The 17,455-nt window shown below is 39.8% G+C and overlaps 1 protein-coding gene across 3 annotated transcripts in view; it reads left to right on the top strand.

Moving 5' to 3' along the window:
• Window positions 1–16,549, top strand: part of LOC132972006 (oxysterol-binding protein-related protein 1-like) — a 29,771-nt gene extending 13,222 nt beyond the window's left edge. For 2 of the 3 annotated variants that reach the window (XM_061034845.1, XM_061034847.1), the window contains exons 16-29: window positions 2,727–2,889; window positions 4,958–5,132; window positions 6,293–6,368; window positions 7,700–7,834; window positions 8,192–8,289; window positions 8,402–8,584; window positions 9,526–9,633; window positions 9,835–9,924; window positions 13,202–13,328; window positions 13,438–13,551; window positions 13,638–13,761; window positions 13,848–13,938; window positions 14,522–14,542; window positions 15,423–16,549. In XM_061034845.1, the coding sequence (XP_060890828.1) occupies window positions 2,727–2,889; window positions 4,958–5,132; window positions 6,293–6,368; window positions 7,700–7,834; window positions 8,192–8,289; window positions 8,402–8,584; window positions 9,526–9,633; window positions 9,835–9,924; window positions 13,202–13,328; window positions 13,438–13,551; window positions 13,638–13,761; window positions 13,848–13,938; window positions 14,522–14,542; window positions 15,423–15,525 (1,608 nt within the window). In that variant the 3' untranslated portion in view covers window positions 15,526–16,549. The remainder of the gene's footprint in view (window positions 1–2,726; window positions 2,890–4,957; window positions 5,133–6,292; window positions 6,369–7,699; window positions 7,835–8,191; window positions 8,290–8,401; window positions 8,585–9,525; window positions 9,634–9,834; window positions 9,925–13,201; window positions 13,329–13,437; window positions 13,552–13,637; window positions 13,762–13,847; window positions 13,939–14,521; window positions 14,543–15,422) is intronic. The other variant, XM_061034848.1, reaches the window with a different exon arrangement.
• The last annotated feature ends 906 nt before the right edge of the window (window positions 16,550–17,455 follow it).

Here is a 17,455-nt window from a genome sequence, read left to right as displayed (position 1 = left end):
GAACTTCCAAACTCCATTCAATCTGCAGAGTTCCTCTGCACCTTTAAGAAAAAGCTAAAGACCCAGCTCTTTATGAATACCTACTAACTTAATGATGATGGTCTCCATATTATTGATGATGATGATGGTAATGACGATGGTTTTTGTTTGATAATGACGACTTATAAGATGGTTTCTATACTGATTAGAGCTCTCAAGAACTGCCGTCAATGTTGTGCTTTGCCTCTGGTCACTTCTTGTCAGCACCTGTGTGTCCAATCAGACTCAAAGCTGATCGTTTGCTCTTACTGACATTGTTCCTTTTTTCTAGATCCTTGCTTGTGTTGTACTTACTCTCTGATGTACGTCGCTTTGGATAAAAGCATCTGCTAAGTGAATTGTAGAATTGTAGAATTGCATGGGTTGTGTTGATGGCCTTTAGGGGCTATTAGGTGGGGTAGGTAATTTATCAGTAAGGAAAAAGCATTGAGATGAGGCTGCAAGGTGAGGGGAGGAGTGGTTCCTCACTGAGCTGTTTAGGGCACAGAGTGTTGTGTTTATTTTAAACTCAATATGCAAATAAAAGTATAGATTTATTCTGAATTACAGCTACCCAACTGTCTTTCAAAATGCTGATAGAAAATGTGGTTTCCTCCTCTCAGTGATGCATCAACTAGATAGCTATATTTTCCTGTTTTTTTTTTTTTTGCAAGGTGGGGCTGCTGGTCCAAAAAAAACATTTTTGTGTTCTCAGTTTAACATACGGTATATGGTGCCTTCAGGGTTCCCACCTGTCGCTCACCTGTGCAGCCTTTTGAGCTGTGTGTGCTGAGGCAGAGGCCAGGATAAAAAGGCTCACAGGATCTCTGAGCTCACTTCATGAAAAGGTCTGCTGTCAATGTGAATAACTCAAAACATGCACAATATATCTCAGCGTGCACACTCAGTATGCATAGAGCAGCAGCAGGCCTGAGTTCATTCTGCCTGTGAAGAAAAGAGACCCAGAATCACTTTTGAAGCACCCACGAGGGGGTCAATCTCTCTGTAAAGTCCAGGCAAGCAGGTGAGCAGTCGTCTGTCATTATAAAGCACTTATACCACTTCACCTGTCCGCTCTGACACAGATAACCATAGTGGAAGGAAACATAATTTTGGGTCATTTCTTTGGCAAGCTTCAGTTGCACATTTGAGACTGAAGTTCACAAAAAAAGTGCAGAATTCTCCCTGAGCAGACCTGAGTTTCTGACCAAGATTATACTCACAGTTACAGAAAACAAGATGTGGGCGGAGCTAAGCTGAGCAAAAGTAGACTTTGGCTGCATTTTCCATAATCCCAAACTATTTAGTAACCAAGGAAAAGATTGACTGTGTTCTTATATCTGCATACCAAAAGCAGCCTAACAAACAAATGTGGTCAAAATGCCCCTTTTCACGACTGATACATTTTGCTGTTTGGGGGTCAGCGTGATTTATTTTGCTCATAGAAATACAAAAAGAAAAAAGATTTGAGCACCTGTTGGACTCATAGGTAGTTTGAGGTGCTTTTTTAGAAGGAAACAAATCAGTGAATCAAACAACAGCTTGATGTTGAAAAATCTACTGTGTGTGTGTGTGTGTGTGTGTGTGTGTGTGTGTGTGTGTGTGTGTGTGTGTGTGTGTGTGTGTGTGTGTGTGTGTGTGTGTGTGTGTGTGTGTGTGTGTGTGTGTGTGTGTGCGTGTGTGTGTGTGTGTGCGTGCGTGTGTGTGCGTGTGCGTGTGCGTGTGCGCATGCGTGTGTGCGTGTGTGTTCAACATTATCAAAGCCTATAAGAGACAAAGACAGTGTTTCTGTAGATCACTGCAAACTTGTGCTTCACAGTAAGATTTATTTTTCTTTCCCTGATGGAGGAGAACAGATACTGTTATTGAAATGATGCATCTTTTCATATAACAGTCAGTTCTCAGATTATTGAAAGCACTTTGTGAATAATGAAGGGAGTTCAGGTTCATCTAACAGGTTCAAGAGTAAATAACAGTAGTTCTATTGTTTACTACAAACCATATTTTCAAAGGCTTTTCACATATTGGACTAGAAGTTTTGTACTTGGATGGAGACAGAAGTCTTATTTTCAGAAAGGGGGAGCTGTAAATACTTCACATCTTCACTTTATCACCATCGATTGTGTGTTTTTAAAAGACGAGGTTTGTATCTGAAGCTGTAATTCAATCCTGTCTACTCCTCAGGAGTCATGTTCTCCTGCAGGTTATTTGAGACGACGGGGGGGCGTCGAGCTGTCTTCTTTTACAGATAAACAAGGCTCGACCTTCTCCGTCTCTCTGTCTGTGTGTCTGTCTGGGTGGGTGTGTTGCTTCTGATGATGAGGGGACAGTGTGGAGAGGAGGGGTCAATCTGTCAACTGTGTGTTTGATCACAGCTAGTCGGATTTCAAAAAGTGTGACAGGAGTTCGATCACAAAGTTTGTAACCATGGAAACATTTAAAATTTGAAAGATTGTGATTCCTGTTGTTTTGTGTGTTTCTCTGAGTCGGCCTATAATGAATTATCTGTGTGTGTGTGTGTGTGTGTGTGTGTGTGTGTGTGTGTGTGTGTGTGTGTGTGTGTGTGTGTGTGTGTGTGTGTGTGTGTGTGTGTGTGTGTGTGTGTGTGTGTGTGTGTGTGTGTGTGTGTGTGTGTGTGTGTGTGTGTGTGTGTGTGTGTGTGTGTGTGTGTGTGTGTGTGTGAGTGTGTGTGTGTGTGTGGAGCTCAGGTGCGCACTGTGAAATTGGAGCAGGAGGTGGAGAAGAATAAGATCCTCTCTGAAGCGCTGCAGACTCTCGCCACAGAGCACCACGAACTCGAGCAATCCGTCGTCAAGGGATCCTCGCCTCGGAGCGCGCTCAGCGAGGATGAGTTCCACGACGCCCTTTCAGGTGAGTTGACGAGTTCTGGAACACATCGAGGTCGCTGCTGCAGGTGATTCTGTGACCCGCTCACGCCCGCTGCTCTGTCATTCATTCACCTTCAGGACGCTGGAAATACCTGAATGTCTTTGGTTGGTTTCCCGCTCCTCAGCGTGACGTAAGAGACATCGACACCTGGTTGTGATGAAATCATTATTTTCCACATTAATGAGTGTTAACGGTGTGATGCCTGCATGGTGGAATCACATTTTAACTACAAATAGAATCTTTATAGTTTTAGCTTGTACTTTTTCCTTTTTTAGTTGTATATATTTAAACGTCATCAGCATAACAAAACAGCTTTTATTCAGAGATGTTTTAACAGCTCATGTAACCAGTTCTGTGGATGACAGGGATGTAGAGAGTTAAATAAATGAAGATGCATGTGGGTGTTTACATTCTGTGTGGCAGAGCATGGTTTTGAGTTGTACTGTTTATATTTTATTGATATTATTCACAATTGAATACATTTTTATAATAAATGGGGAAAAAAGGATTCTATGTAAAACATTCAGCAGTTATTCTCCAAACATTTGGAGTTTTTGTAATTTGTTGACAGGAAAAATTCCACATTTTAGATCCATTTTTTTACACATCCTAATTTCAGAATATTTCAATTTTATAAATATGATAATGTGCAACTGTGTTGGCTTCTTTAATTTTATTTGACTTCTGTGCGTAGTGTCAAACGTTGCCTTAAATATTTGAACTCGTCGCTCCTCCAAGTCAACCCCAAGATTAATTTTGTTGGTAGGTTTTCATGTTGACATAGCATCTTTTAGTTGTCCCACAATGCAAAGTGTGACTAGTACGCATGAGTACTTGCGCGCTGGGAAAAGGAGGCTGTCACGTGATGGCGCACAGACCTTTGTTGGTGTGCTCTTTGATCTGCTTTACAGTCAATTAAAAAAATGAAATCATGATTATCACAATTTTCGATATCTGGAATTCTTTTAATACTTTACTATGCCACATTAAAATGATAATTAAACTATTAACAGCCGGTTGCAACACATCCCAGATAGTTAATATTGGATTTTGGGAGGGCTTAATCAGAATTCAAGTGGGTTCAGGTCACCCTGGTCACCCCTTTAGATCACCCACTGCTGCCCAGCCAAGAGTACCTGAGCTCATCCTTCTCATCATGCACACCACTACGCATACAGAGGCCCCTATTATGCAACATTATGGATGCAAACACAGGAACACTACTATGTAAGCCCTTTGCACAATTTTATCCAGATGTTTCCAAACTCCCAAACTTGGCTTCATGTGTATAACAGAAGGAGCATCTTTTTTCCCGGCTGGCATATATATTCACTATCTTCACAAGTGAATCATTTCAAATCAGATTGCCACATTATGAAGTATAAACTGCATGTGTCCACATGCTGTCAACGACTCAATCTCGAGATGTGACCTGTGAGTGGATGATAACACAGAACGATGAGGAGAAATACATGTACTGTGTGTTCATGACGATGATCTTTTGTTTGTTTTATCAGGGTAAAAAGAGACTCAAGTCTGCAGTGTGTGTGGCCCCTGTATTTCTCATATTCAACAGAGCTGTAGAAGAACAACAGGCTTCATAATCAAAAACAGTATTGCATTATTTAAGCTCATGTTGTAGGTTAATTAACACATTGGGCAACTGTTGTTTCGGTCTAAGGCAGATCAGATTTGTTTATGACAGTGTGAACAGTATAAACCAAATGGAATCTGATCTTGTCAAATCAGATTTGGACCACTTTCAGTCTGATACAGGCCACATCAAAAGCAATGTGAACGGCTAAACAAAGGAATCAGAGCAGAGGAAAAACATCTGAATTGCGCAATAAGGTTTGCAATGTGAACGCAGCCTAAGTGTAACTGCTATCATGATTTATTATCAAACCCTCCTTAATAAGCACTATTAGATTTTTAAGCCCTGAACAGTTCCTCTTACTTTTTTAATTTATGTTGGAACTGCGACTAAAGCAGGAGTTAAATTTGCTGTTTATCCCTTTTTGATTTGATCTTTTGTCTCCTCCTCTGTCAGACTCGGGCTCGGAGGGCTCCCTGAGCGGCTTTGAGACTGTGGCCAGCCATTCCTGTGAGGAGGAGGAGGAGGACGACGAAGGCTCTGTCATGTTAAGCAGCCCCGGCAGCATGTTGCAGGAGGATCACCATGGCAACAAGGCTGAAGCTCAACCCAATGGGATCACAAAGCATAGGTCAGCGGTACTGTTAACCCGCCCACGGTTTCCTAAACCCCCCCCCCTTGCCTCATCCACATTGCTTTGTTATTGTTTCTAAAATATCTCCTGGATACTGTTTTATTTATGTCGGCCATCTTTGTTTGTCAGCTCCACATCCTACCTCGGGTCTTTCTGCTTCAGGCCGTGAATAATTTAGAGTCAGGTCCGGCCTGCACACAGGAGAGAGAGAGAGAGAGAGAGAGAAGGAGTGTGCTGAAAAGACGGTGCAGTCTGTATGTTGGAGCTGTTAAATATTGATAAGGTCACAGTGCAATGCAATAATCCGTCTGTGGTGTTAGCTAATGGGTGGCAGTAGCTCAGTCTGTAGGGACTTGGGTTGGGAATCGGAGGGTCACCAGTTCAAGTCCCGGCACGGACCAAGTCCAGAAATTGGTCTGGTAGCTGGAGAGGTGCCAGTCCACTTCCTGAGCACTGCCGAGGTGCCCCTGAGCAAGGCACCCAACCCCCCCCCCCCCAGCCCAGGAGCACCCGCCGTGGGCAGCCCCCCCACCCCGAGACCCCCCCATTAGTGCATGTCCATAGGATCCTGTTTGTGCATTTGTGTGTATTTCAGCCTATGTTTGTGTAGCATGTTAACTAGACAGAGTGTAAAAACAAATTTCCCCTCGCGGGATCAATAAAGTATAAATTAGTATTATTATTATTATTAATCCATACAGGCTGCTTTAGACTGCAGCCCGGACTATTTCAGTTGATTTTTTAATTTAAATTCAGCAGTATGCGACCCTCTAGATTATTTCTACCTGTCTTATATACTAAACTAATGTCTATCCAAACTCCACCCTTTTAGGTCTTCAGGTGATTTTTTTTGTACCTGTTGGACTTCTGAGATAAAAATGCAGCTGAATGTGAGACGTCCTTTGTACTCTGTGTCTTTGGGCTTGATTCCAACATGTCACTCAATACATCACAGGCTTAAGTCGACTATTAATGATGCATACATGACGCCTGCAGCTATTATATGTCTGGTGCATTCACTCTAATGAGGACTATTTTAGAGCATGATTCAATGCATCAAACAAAACTTGTAAAAAGTGATCTGACTGTGTGTTTGTGTGTGTGTGTGTGTGTGTGTGTGTGTGTGTGTGTGTGTGTGTGTGTGTGTGTTATTTTAGGGCTAGTTTACCCTCACCGATGTTTTCCAGAAATGACTTCAGTATCTGGAGTATCCTGAGGAACTGCATAGGAATGGTGAGGAAAAAAAAAAGTGTCATGTCAAATCAGCCATAGTCTATGCAAAGTTGGGTTCTTTGTTTCACAAAATTGAATCAGATATTCATGTGTCCCAAGCCGTTTTCAGATGTGAACTCCTGAAAAAAAGTAAAGTGCAATTTCAGGAGGTCTGACCCTGGAATCCCCCCCTGATCTGGTTGTTCACACATTGTTCTCACAGCGGTAGACTATCATGTTTAGGACAGGAGAGTGGGCAGGAGTGAGGGCTCCGCTGAAGCAACAGTGTCAATCATACAACATTAGAATGAAGTATGTGCCTTAATATCAACGCTATGTGTGGTTTGACAGAGTCACAGTATCATCAAAAGAATAACATCATGGAGAACAAAAACACATCATGCAACAGTTTAATTACGCACACAGAGATTGACCTGTCGTGTGCAGACAGTCTAAATACTAGAGGTCTGACAGGAGAAACTCCTGCAATTTGTGTTTTTCAGGAGTTCATGTGCAAGTGTGAATAAACCTCCAGAGTATGAATCCAGAAAGCCTCAGTAATCCGGTTGTTTGCTTCAGCACCACAGATTGAAATGTGCATCTGTTCACTACTTTGGCAAGGAATGTAATAGCAAGATATAAATGAACATGCTTAACTTAACACTGTTGGAATCTTTTATCAGAGCTGAAAATAATCTTAGATAATTGATGTTTCTTCTTTCTGACCAATTTGTTATTTTTTTTAGCCTGACATTTCTTCAGATTTTCAACGGGGGGGAAGTTAATCGAGGAATGTTATGTGCGTGACATTTGTGGCATGTGTCATTTTTTACACACTTTCAAGCACTTCTTTGATTTTGGACTAAGCTCCATTCAGCTTAGATCTGCCGCAGACAGTGTGGAGAGGATTGTCAAACTTTGGAATTAGAATGCCCTCTGCTGGACAAACTGCATGATGACACGAGTATAAATCACATCATTAGTTATTTTCTGCATAATATGTTCTGTAAAAAAGTTAAACTTTTGGTGCATATCAGACCCCTAAACCAATGTATTATCACAACCTCAACAAAGCAGAAGATAACCTCGTTGGTATTATCACTGAGACTACATTGTTGTGTTTTTGAAAATCTTCTGAGAAATACGTTATGCTCTGAGCAGCATGCACCATATGGTTGGACGTTTCTGTTCTTCCAGATAAGACCAGGAAAAAGTTCCTGCAACTTTTATGGGACGTAAAGACCCTTTTAAAGCAGAGTATTAAACATTATATATACTACATTTCAGTCAGAAAGTTACTTTATCTAATTTTCTCTGTTAATCCCTCAGTTTCTCCTCTCGTCTCTTTACAGGAGCTCTCAAAGATCACGATGCCGGTGATTTTCAACGAGCCGCTCAGCTTCCTGCAGCGTCTGACGGAGTACATGGAGCACACCTACCTCATCCACCAGGCCAACAAATCCTCCGACTCTGTGGAGAGGATGAAGGTAAATGTGCTCGCTCACATCTAGGACACACAAAAAACAAACTAAATTATCAAGGCCACCGTAGACCAACAACTCCTGTGTGAGTATAATTACTGTTTTTTTTCAATGAAGTCTGCAGTTGAGGGAGTCATGTAACAGCTGTTTATGGTTAAAAATAGTATCCTGTTTTTTACTTCAGAGATCTTCACCGCAACAAGTGTATTTGTCTCATTTCTATTTCCACGTATCAGAATGAATTTAGGCCTTATATGTTGTTTTTTTATATCTTTAGATAAAACGTTTATTTGAACCTTCACATACAGATATCAAATAACTGTCCCTTTCTTTAATTAGATGTTTGTGTTTGTGGGTTTTCAGTGTGTGGCTGCATTCGCTGTGTCAGCTGTGGCGTCTCAGTGGGAGCGCACAGGTAAACCATTCAACCCTCTGCTGGGAGAAACCTACGAACTGGTCAGGTGAGTGAGCTCATACATCTCATTATTTCATTCTGAGTCATGTGTCACATGAGGTTACCAAACGTTCTTCCAAACTGTGACAAAACCTGCCATCTCTCTGTTTCTGTATCAGAGACGATCTGGGCTTCAGGCTGATCTCGGAGCAGGTCAGCCATCATCCTCCGGTCAGTGCCTTCCACGCTGAGGGTCTAGAACAAGACTTTGTGTTTCATGGATCAATTTACCCCAAACTCAAGTTCTGGGGTAAAAGTGTTGAAGCAGAGCCAAAAGGAACAATCACACTGGAGCTGCCCAAGTAAGAACATCAGACAGTTTCAAATGAAGAAGGATGTTTTTTTATCGTCTTCTGTTCGTTAAGTCAATCAATCAGCTGTTACTCTTCCTATAAAGACAAACAAAAAGATGTATTCACACGTGCGGTGGCCTAGTGGTTAGTTTTGCACGCCCCTGTGAGGTGCATGCTGTATGAGAACTACAACTCAGGAAGATTCAGGACAGTCACAGTTCATGTCTGAAAAAGGGCAAAAATAGTTTCAACAAGGCCTGAAACATTAAGGTTCCTTAATTTTGTAAAGTCCCTTCTGCAACATATTAGTTGAACTTGTCGGTAAAATCAATAAATAAATAAATAAATACAAACAACTTCAATTTCTGTAGTTCATTTGAAGGAAATCAAGTTTTGAATCACGTTTGAATTTCAAACAAACATTTTTCTAAACAGTTTTTGAAACGCTTTTATTTTGTATTTTGTACCGTCACAAGCTAAGTTGATTTGCTTCCTGTTTGGATAAAAAACTATCAAACATTTTTTTTTTTTTTTTTTTAAGAAAGTAAGGAAATTCTGGTAGAAACAAAGTTATGAGATTAACTTAAGGCAAGGTAAATTTATTTCTATATGACACTTCAGCACCTTGGCGATTCAAACGACATCAAAAGCATCATGACTAAGGGGGAAAGAAACATTAACATAAAACATTTAAAATCATTAATACAAACGATTAAAGAGAAGACTTAATATGAAAAGATTTATATATATATATATATAAACAGATCTAAATGGCTCACAGTGTTGCAGTCGATTGTTTTCTGTTATTTTATTAACAAATGTGAGCGGAGCCTCCAGCCTGCAGCATATCTCGAGGACATCTCCCTCCTGACATAGTCAAGGCTTTTTCCTACTTTTTCTTCCTTTTACACCTGAAAAAACTCTGATGTTTCAAATCCCTTCGTCTGCAGGTACAATGAAGCCTACACCTGGACAAATCCAACATGCTGTGTTCACAACATCATCGTGGGTCAGCTGTGGATTGAGCAGTATGGAAGTGTTGAGATCATCAACCACAAGTAAGAACATCATCCAGTCCATTCACATCAAAGTGTTTAAAATCCTCACTTAAAAACCAGTCTGATAGAGTCCAGGTTCAATATTTTGAGGAAGTTGGATGTTTCAGGAGGAAGTGGGACAGAGGAGCTCTTTCTGTGACTCAGCCTGCAGTGAGCGAGTGAGAGGATAAATTCCTGTTTTTCTCTTTTTTTCCCACAAAGAACGGGTGAAAAGTGCTGCCTGAACTTTAAACCATGTGGTCTTTTTGGCAAAGAGCTGCACAAGGTCGAAGGTTACATTCTGGATAAAGGGTAAGTAAGGCTTAAAGTGATCAGAAAGACTTGCATAATTTGACTTAAATTCTGAGGAAACGCACACGTCGTCAGAGTAACCAGTGACCAGTTCTCTGAAGGACATTTCTATCAGCTGTCTTTGTGCAAAGTTAACTGAAACTCAGATCATAGTTGGAGACACTGAAATTATTCCAACTACAAATCAAAGAACAACAGAGGGAAAATAATGATCGTTCACTTTGCCCCATGGGTAAAGTCTCTGTGCTCTGAATCTGCTGCTGCCATGTCGGCTGCTTCACTTTTCATCCATGTGAGGCTCCACGTTCATTAGATGCCTCTTCTCCATGAAACACTTTCCCTCCATACTGTTTGTCTTCACACTTCTTTTACCACACGGTTAACTATGTCCTCTGTTATATACACTGATGGAGACCCAGATAAATCAGACTTTATACGGGTTAGTGTTCAAGCATTTAGGGTAAAACAAGCCTGAAGGTTTGATACAAAATAAAAAGAATCATTACTTTTCATGAAATGCTTTTAAAGGCTTTATATGTGATTTTTTGATCCAGCAGATGTCACCCTTGAGCACCAGCATGAAACCAAAACAACTCGCGGTGCATTGTTGTGTTAGCATGCTAATGCTAGCGATCTTTATTATGCTCGTATCTTCACACTGCATGTAAATTTACCTGAAATGAGCATGATCTAGAAACACAGTTAAGCAGTGAGTACAGTATGTTATTCTTCTTTTCTCTAGTCCCTCAATTAAACAACTTTTATACGTGAGGGGAGGAGTCAGCCGGCCGTCCTAACGATGTAAACAAACTGAAGATAGGACTCTGAAAACTCTGAAAACATCACAGACAGTGGGACTCGGGTGTTACACCCATTGTAGACAGTCATGACTCACAGAGTTATTTTCAGAGGATATACTTGATTTATATTATATTTAAGTGTGAAAAATCACATATTAAGCCTTTAAAGCCTAAGTCCAAGCGTTTTATTTGTCCCTTTAGGTGCACCATAGATAAGACTCCAGTGTCTCCCTGTAGTCACAGTGATGAAAAAGAACAATACAGCTGCATCTTTGAAGGTCTCATAACAAACACTCAGACAGCTCAGTTGACAAGTCAAAGCAATATCCACCTTAAGACATCAAACTTTTCACTTTTTTACAGTTTAGCTGTTTTCATTTCGTTTTTGATTCGAGTCCCTTCTTCTGTGATGATGTCAATGTCGTTACCTTTGATCTACCGGAATTGTCTTTTTTATTTCAAAATAACAGGAGGTTTTTAGAGGGACTAGGTTAGTGGTAAGTGCACGCCACATTTACAGAAGCTATAGTCCGCAAAGTGGGCGGCCTGGGTTCGAATCTGACCAGTGGCTCTTTTCTCACAATTCATTCCCCACTCTCTCTGTCACTGATTTTTCAGCTTTATCCACTCTTATCTACAATAAAAAGGACAAAAAGCCCCAAAATATATCTTGAAAACAAGCAGGTTTGAATTCTAATAGGAAGTAAAGTACCCTTTGGACATTACAGAAATTCAAAATAAAAGCATGACAAAAATTGTGCTGAAATGCAAAACAATGGTATTTTAAATATGTGAATAAAAATGTGACGAGTCAGGATTAATTATTCAAACACAGCGATTAATCACAATAAAATAATTAAATTGTTTGACAGCCCTAATTCTTAGTTAGAATTTGAAATAAAGATACCAAAAAAAACTTAACTAAAGGTGCACATTTTTCTTATTTTGTTACTTCTTATGTAGATTCATATTTGAGATCTTAAATTATTTAAAAGGCAACAACACAACTAAAACGTAACTCTTCAGCTTCCCCTTCATGGGAACAAACGTGATTTAGTTAGACTTTTAGAAATACTTCATCTTTTTAAATCAGGACATATTTTTATTCCTGGAGTCACCACAGAGGGTGTTCAGAAGCGGTCACAGAAAATTTAACTTGTGATGCAAATAATCAGTGAATAACAGCTTTTTGAAAAGGAGCGCTTCAATTAAAAAATGAAAGTGGACAGACTGCAAGGAGAAAACATGTCAGGTTGATTTGTATTAGTTTTCACTTTTACAGCCTTCATGAGATGTGTAAATGAATAAAAAGATCAACACACACAACACAAGAACTTAAAGAATAAAGAGCTTTGCAGAAAGTACAAAACATCACTGCAGCATGTCTGCAGAGAAAACAAGCTCTACAAATTACAATGGTGTTCCAATTTACAAAGATCAGTCTGTCTTTGAATTGATATATATTTATAATAAAACTAGATCCATCTTCACTTTCTGCTAAACCTTGAGCAGTGTGTTAAGTGCTATTTTATTAATATGCTGCATTACAATGTTCTTCCTGGCAGCTTAAGAGGGATTATTTTACAAGGCTGACAAAGTTCCAATAAAAACAACAAAGAAAAACAGACGGTTCAGTCAGAAATGAAGGAAAAGTCGTTTCCAAAAGAACACTGCTAATAAACCTGATGACTGAAAACAGATGGAGCAGGAGAATAACAGGAAAGAAGCGGCCTGAAATACTGATTTACCAAAGGTATTCAGGCAAAATATTTGAAATGCAAATAGACAAACAGATGAAAGGACACTTTAAGAAGTTCTTTAGCACACAGAGGGGAGATGTTGCTGTATCTTTGTTATTTTGAATAACAAAGAAACAGCATGAGATCGTCTGGGACAGGTCTGCTCTCTGTCCCCAGAGTCAGAACCAAACATGGAGAAGCAGCGTTCAGTTTCTATGCTCCTTATATCTGGAACAAACTCCCAGAAAAACTGCAGGTCTGCTGAAACTTTCAGCTCTTTTAAATCCAGGTTGAAGACTCACCTGTTTACAGCTGCCTTTCATTAAACAGCTTTAATAAGATTTTAAACTTCAACTCTGCACTGTAACTTTTAACTCTTTTTATATTTTTACTTTATTTTTTTGAATTAATTTCATTTGAATTACTTTCATTTGAACATATTTTCAGATTTAATAATTTCAGTGATTTTTTAATTTTCTACTTTAATGTTTATTTTCTTTCCTCTGTCATGATGCTTTTGATGTCTTGTGTGAAGCACTTTGAATTGCCTTGTTGTGGAAATGTGCGACATAAATAAACTTGCCTTGAATGTTTAGTTTGTCCAAAAATGTCCAGAAATCGTCCTTTTCTTTTAGCCGTTTTCATCCTAGCTTTAACACGAGGGCATTTTGATGTTTCCGAGACGAAGAAGCCTTGGTCTTGTGGTTGTTCCTGACGGTTGTTGGCTTGTTTCTTCAGCAAAAAGAAGCTCTGTGCTCTTTATGGGAAGTGGACAGAGTGTTTATATGTCGTCGACTCGGCCGCCTTCGAGACGCACAAGAAAAGTGACAAGAAAGGATCAGAGGAGAAGAAGAGCAGCAAGGCGGTATGAAGGAGCAGCAGCAAGCCGCACACACAGTTATCATAAAGTGATGCATCCTGCATAGAAAAAAGACAGATAAAGACGTGTCAGTTTGTGTGGTTTTTGTGCTCAGGATTGCAGTGACGGGCAGGACGGCGCTGCGTCTACGACTGTAGACACGGTGGACGTGATTCCTGGCAGCCAGCTGCTGTGGAGGATCGCTCCCAGACCACCAAACTCTGCACAGGTCTGACAGATCACAGAAACAATTTGAGTTTCTCTTTCCTGTTTGTGAGCTGTGAGGTTGTGATATTATTCTTTTTTGAATTGCAGATGTACAGTTTCACCTCGTTTGCGATGCAGCTGAACGAGCTGCGGCAGGAGATGGAGGGAGTGATCCCTCAGACCGACTGCAGACTCAGACCGGACATACGAGCCATGGAGAATGGGGACATTGGTAAGAAACTAGTGAGGAACAACAAAAGAAACAGAAAAATAAAAGACATCAATCTGCAAACTGTCTGATGTTGTTTTATCTAACAGACCTTGCCAGTGAGGAGAAGAAGAGATTGGAGGAAAAACAAAGAACAACTCGCAAAAACCGTTCAAAGAATGACGAGGAGTGGAAGACGAGGTAGAACTCAAAGAACAACCCTTTCTTTACTCACCTGGATCTCATACAATCAGCTCATTTATTTATTTACTTTAATTGTGACATAAATGCAGTTGTAGTCTTTTGTTAGTAAGCCTGTGTTTTACATGATCTCAGTTTCAAAGCACTTCTTACCGGTGCTTATTGTTGCTAGGTTACAGAAATTAATTTGTAAATTTGTGAGCTTTGGAGTTGCTGATGTTGTAAACTTGGAGCAGGACCTAGCTAGCCTTTTTGAGTCCTTTTCTAAAGCTAAGCAGCCGCTGCATTAGTCTCGTCATATTCACTACAGATGTGTAGAAAACAGATGCATGGAAACATTCATATCTGTGAACACTGTCAGCTCAAAGTAAGCCTTACAAATGTTTCATTTTCATAAATGACATGAACTTTGTGAGCATTTTTCCCTGTGGCTAAAAGTTCATCTAGTGTCATTCATTTCCTGTTCTACTTTTATCATCTCTTACTCTAATGTTTCATACTTTGTTGCTCTGAATTGCTCGACCTAAATCTCCATTTTATCTTCATGTTTGTGTTTCTGTTGCGTCCTCTCGTTGATGTTCAGGAGTCCCGCCCTCGGCCCGAGGTCAGAGCTGCTTGCTCACGTGTGTCATGTGATCCTGTGTTCTGTAGTTTCTCATCCTCTACACTCAAATCTAACCTCTCACTGTGTCCTGCAGTCTGTTTTCAGATTCGTTATTCACTGATGGTAGAGTCACAGTTTCACAGATTTACTTGAACGCCACATTGAGTCTTCTCTCCCGAATTGATTTCCCTCCCTGCTGTTAAACAGAAAAGTCACTTTATTTTAGGCTAAATGAGCCAAACCAAAACTGCTGACTTTCATGAAAATTCTCAAATCTTTAATGAAGCATGCTTTACCTTCACCCCCTCCTCACTTTCTCTGATTAGTTTGAGTTTGGAATAGAGATGGGCGGATGATTCTGGAGCTCTGAATTTCAGGTGAATTCCTTCTTTAGTTCACACCTAAATTCTCCTCTGGTTCTCTTGAAAATTGCAACATCCAAAGAAGTCTTTATTAGATCCTGAAGAAGAGTCTCTGAAGATTTAAAACATTTTCTTCAGGAGATCGAATATTATTCTCTCTGTATCTCGCAAAGTTTCTTGAGATCTTGAACAATGTCTCGGGAACATTTTGCTATTTCTTTCGTAGTTGTTTTTTGACCTCCATTGTCCCTTGAGGGGCTCCATAGTAGGACAATGCAAAAAAAAAAAACATCCCCATGTTGCACAATAGTATCTATGCAGTAAGTGGGGGTGATTCAGTCCCTCTTTAACAACACTCATATACTTTACAGCCACTAGATGTGGATGTTATGATCCAAGGTCTGAATCTTTTTTCTGCACAAACAGAAAGAAAGAGTCTTCATCCACCCATCCCTAGTTCAAATCTTTTAGCTGGTTGGAGTGATGTAGGTCTTGATTAGTCTCTGTTGTAATTCCAGGTGGTTCCAGCAGGGGCAGAATCCCCACACCAGCTCTCAGGACTGGATCTTCTCTGGAGGATACTGGGACAGAAAATACAGCTCACTGCCGGACATTTACTGACGGACATTTCCTGCTCTGTATGAGGCAGCGTAATTATTATTATTTTTTTTTTTTCAAAGGAATAACTAAAATATGCAAATATGCGTGGCCTTAATCAACTTTATTGTGATGAAACTTCACCAAAGCATTAATAATAATCATCAATATTTATTCGTTTTAAGGTGTAAAGCAATTTGAAAATGCTGTGAAGTGTTGGACTTTTACCTACATTGAGACCGGTTTATTTCTGTGTTTGGACTTTTAGCTCTGTGGTTCATGATTTTAAAGTCCTCCTGTCTCTTTTTAATGAGGTTTGAAAATGTTTGTCTGTACATATTAATGTGTCATTTACATATTCCCATCCTTCAGTGACCTACACATCAAGTCGTATACATTTCCAATCTTTAAAAGCAGTCGATAAATATGTGTTTGTCGTTTTTGTTGCCTTTTTTCGATATCAGTGTTTCAGTAAATATATCTGTATTCTCCCCTAATATTTCTGCCTTCAGCACAAAAATATTATTTTCTATATCAATGTTACACTTTTTAGGAATTGACTGCTACTTCTTTTAAATGTTGTGTCTGTTGTGCTCAGTGTTTTAAAAGCACACACACATATTGAGCTCTTTAAAGAGTTTGATTCATTTTCCAGACAATCTAAAATGTGTTTCTCAAACGATCTGTGAGACAGATTGATGATTATGGTAGAACAAGGTCACATCATGAGGAAGTAACTGATTCCAAAGGTGTTTTACCTCCATGGAGCATCGAGAGTGTTTGACGCTGAATTAAAACACATTCATGTATTTCTGCTTGTTTTTATTGTTGCTGTGATGTTTTCAAGAGTGCAGGACCAAGTATAGAGGAATCTAAAAAATAAAAATCATGTAATCAAACGTTTCTTGAAAAAATTAAGACTACACATTTTGTTTTTTAACTTAAAGGGGACATGTGGTTAAAAATCCACTTTGACAGTGTTTTTGAACATATCTATAACCTGAGTGTACCGACCCACAAAATGTGAAATAAAACCATCCAGTCCTTTGTTTGTGGTCTGCATAAGTCTTACAACACAGAGAAAAATGCTTCGTTTCAAATGTGCTCAACTTGTGACATCACAAGTTGGATTCTGGTAAAAAAAAAAACCCTCCCCTCCCCTGGTATCTCCACCCATGGGGTACGTCTCAGTTCCCTTAATTGCATCCAGTTGTCCTCCACTGGCCTCATCCACTTGCATCTTAGTCACTCCCACCAGAGATGCAAGGAAACGAAGCAGAGGAGAGAGGAAATGAGGAAATATGTTTTAAGATACATGAGACGTCCTTTCCTCTGTAGCGTCACGTGAAGCAACGTCTGTTTGTGATGATGACATCAACTGATCACGTCCGCACAAATACGCACTGTTATCTCTAATAAAATACACACAGTAACAGTGTTTATTCTGTGTACTTTATCTGATAACAAACACATGCACATGAAGAACAACAAGTGTTGCTGAATGAAGTGTTTTAATTTATTCTGAGCACTTTATATATGCATACATTTTTTAGACAGCTTTAACTCTTTCAATTCAGAGCACTTTTAAGGTCTTTCTTTTTATCTAATATTTATACCTCCTTTATGGTTATTTATATATATTTATTTAGCAATGACCGTCGCCTGGACAATGCTCAAATGGTTTTATCAGAGGCCCTAGGAAACCAGAGGATTTTAATTAACAATAGAGCTCCGCCTGCATCTCCTGCACAGTGGTCTGGTCACCTTTTTATCCAAATTGTATTACTGTCTTAGAGGGCTTTTATGAAACACCATTGTTTTTAATGAGGTTTTTAAGTATATTTTAATAACCATCGTCCCACGAGTGCCCGTGCCCCTCGTAGCGTCCCCCAGAGGACACTGTGCCCCCTACTTTACCTAACCCCTTACCTTAACCTCTCACACTTTCTTGCCT

This window comes from Labrus mixtus, chromosome 3 (assembly GCF_963584025.1).
Source record: "Labrus mixtus chromosome 3, fLabMix1.1, whole genome shotgun sequence".
Taxonomy (NCBI): Eukaryota; Metazoa; Chordata; class Actinopteri; order Labriformes; family Labridae; genus Labrus; species Labrus mixtus.
Note: the sequence above shows the minus strand (reverse complement) of the source record. Positions and strands in the feature narration are given on the sequence as shown.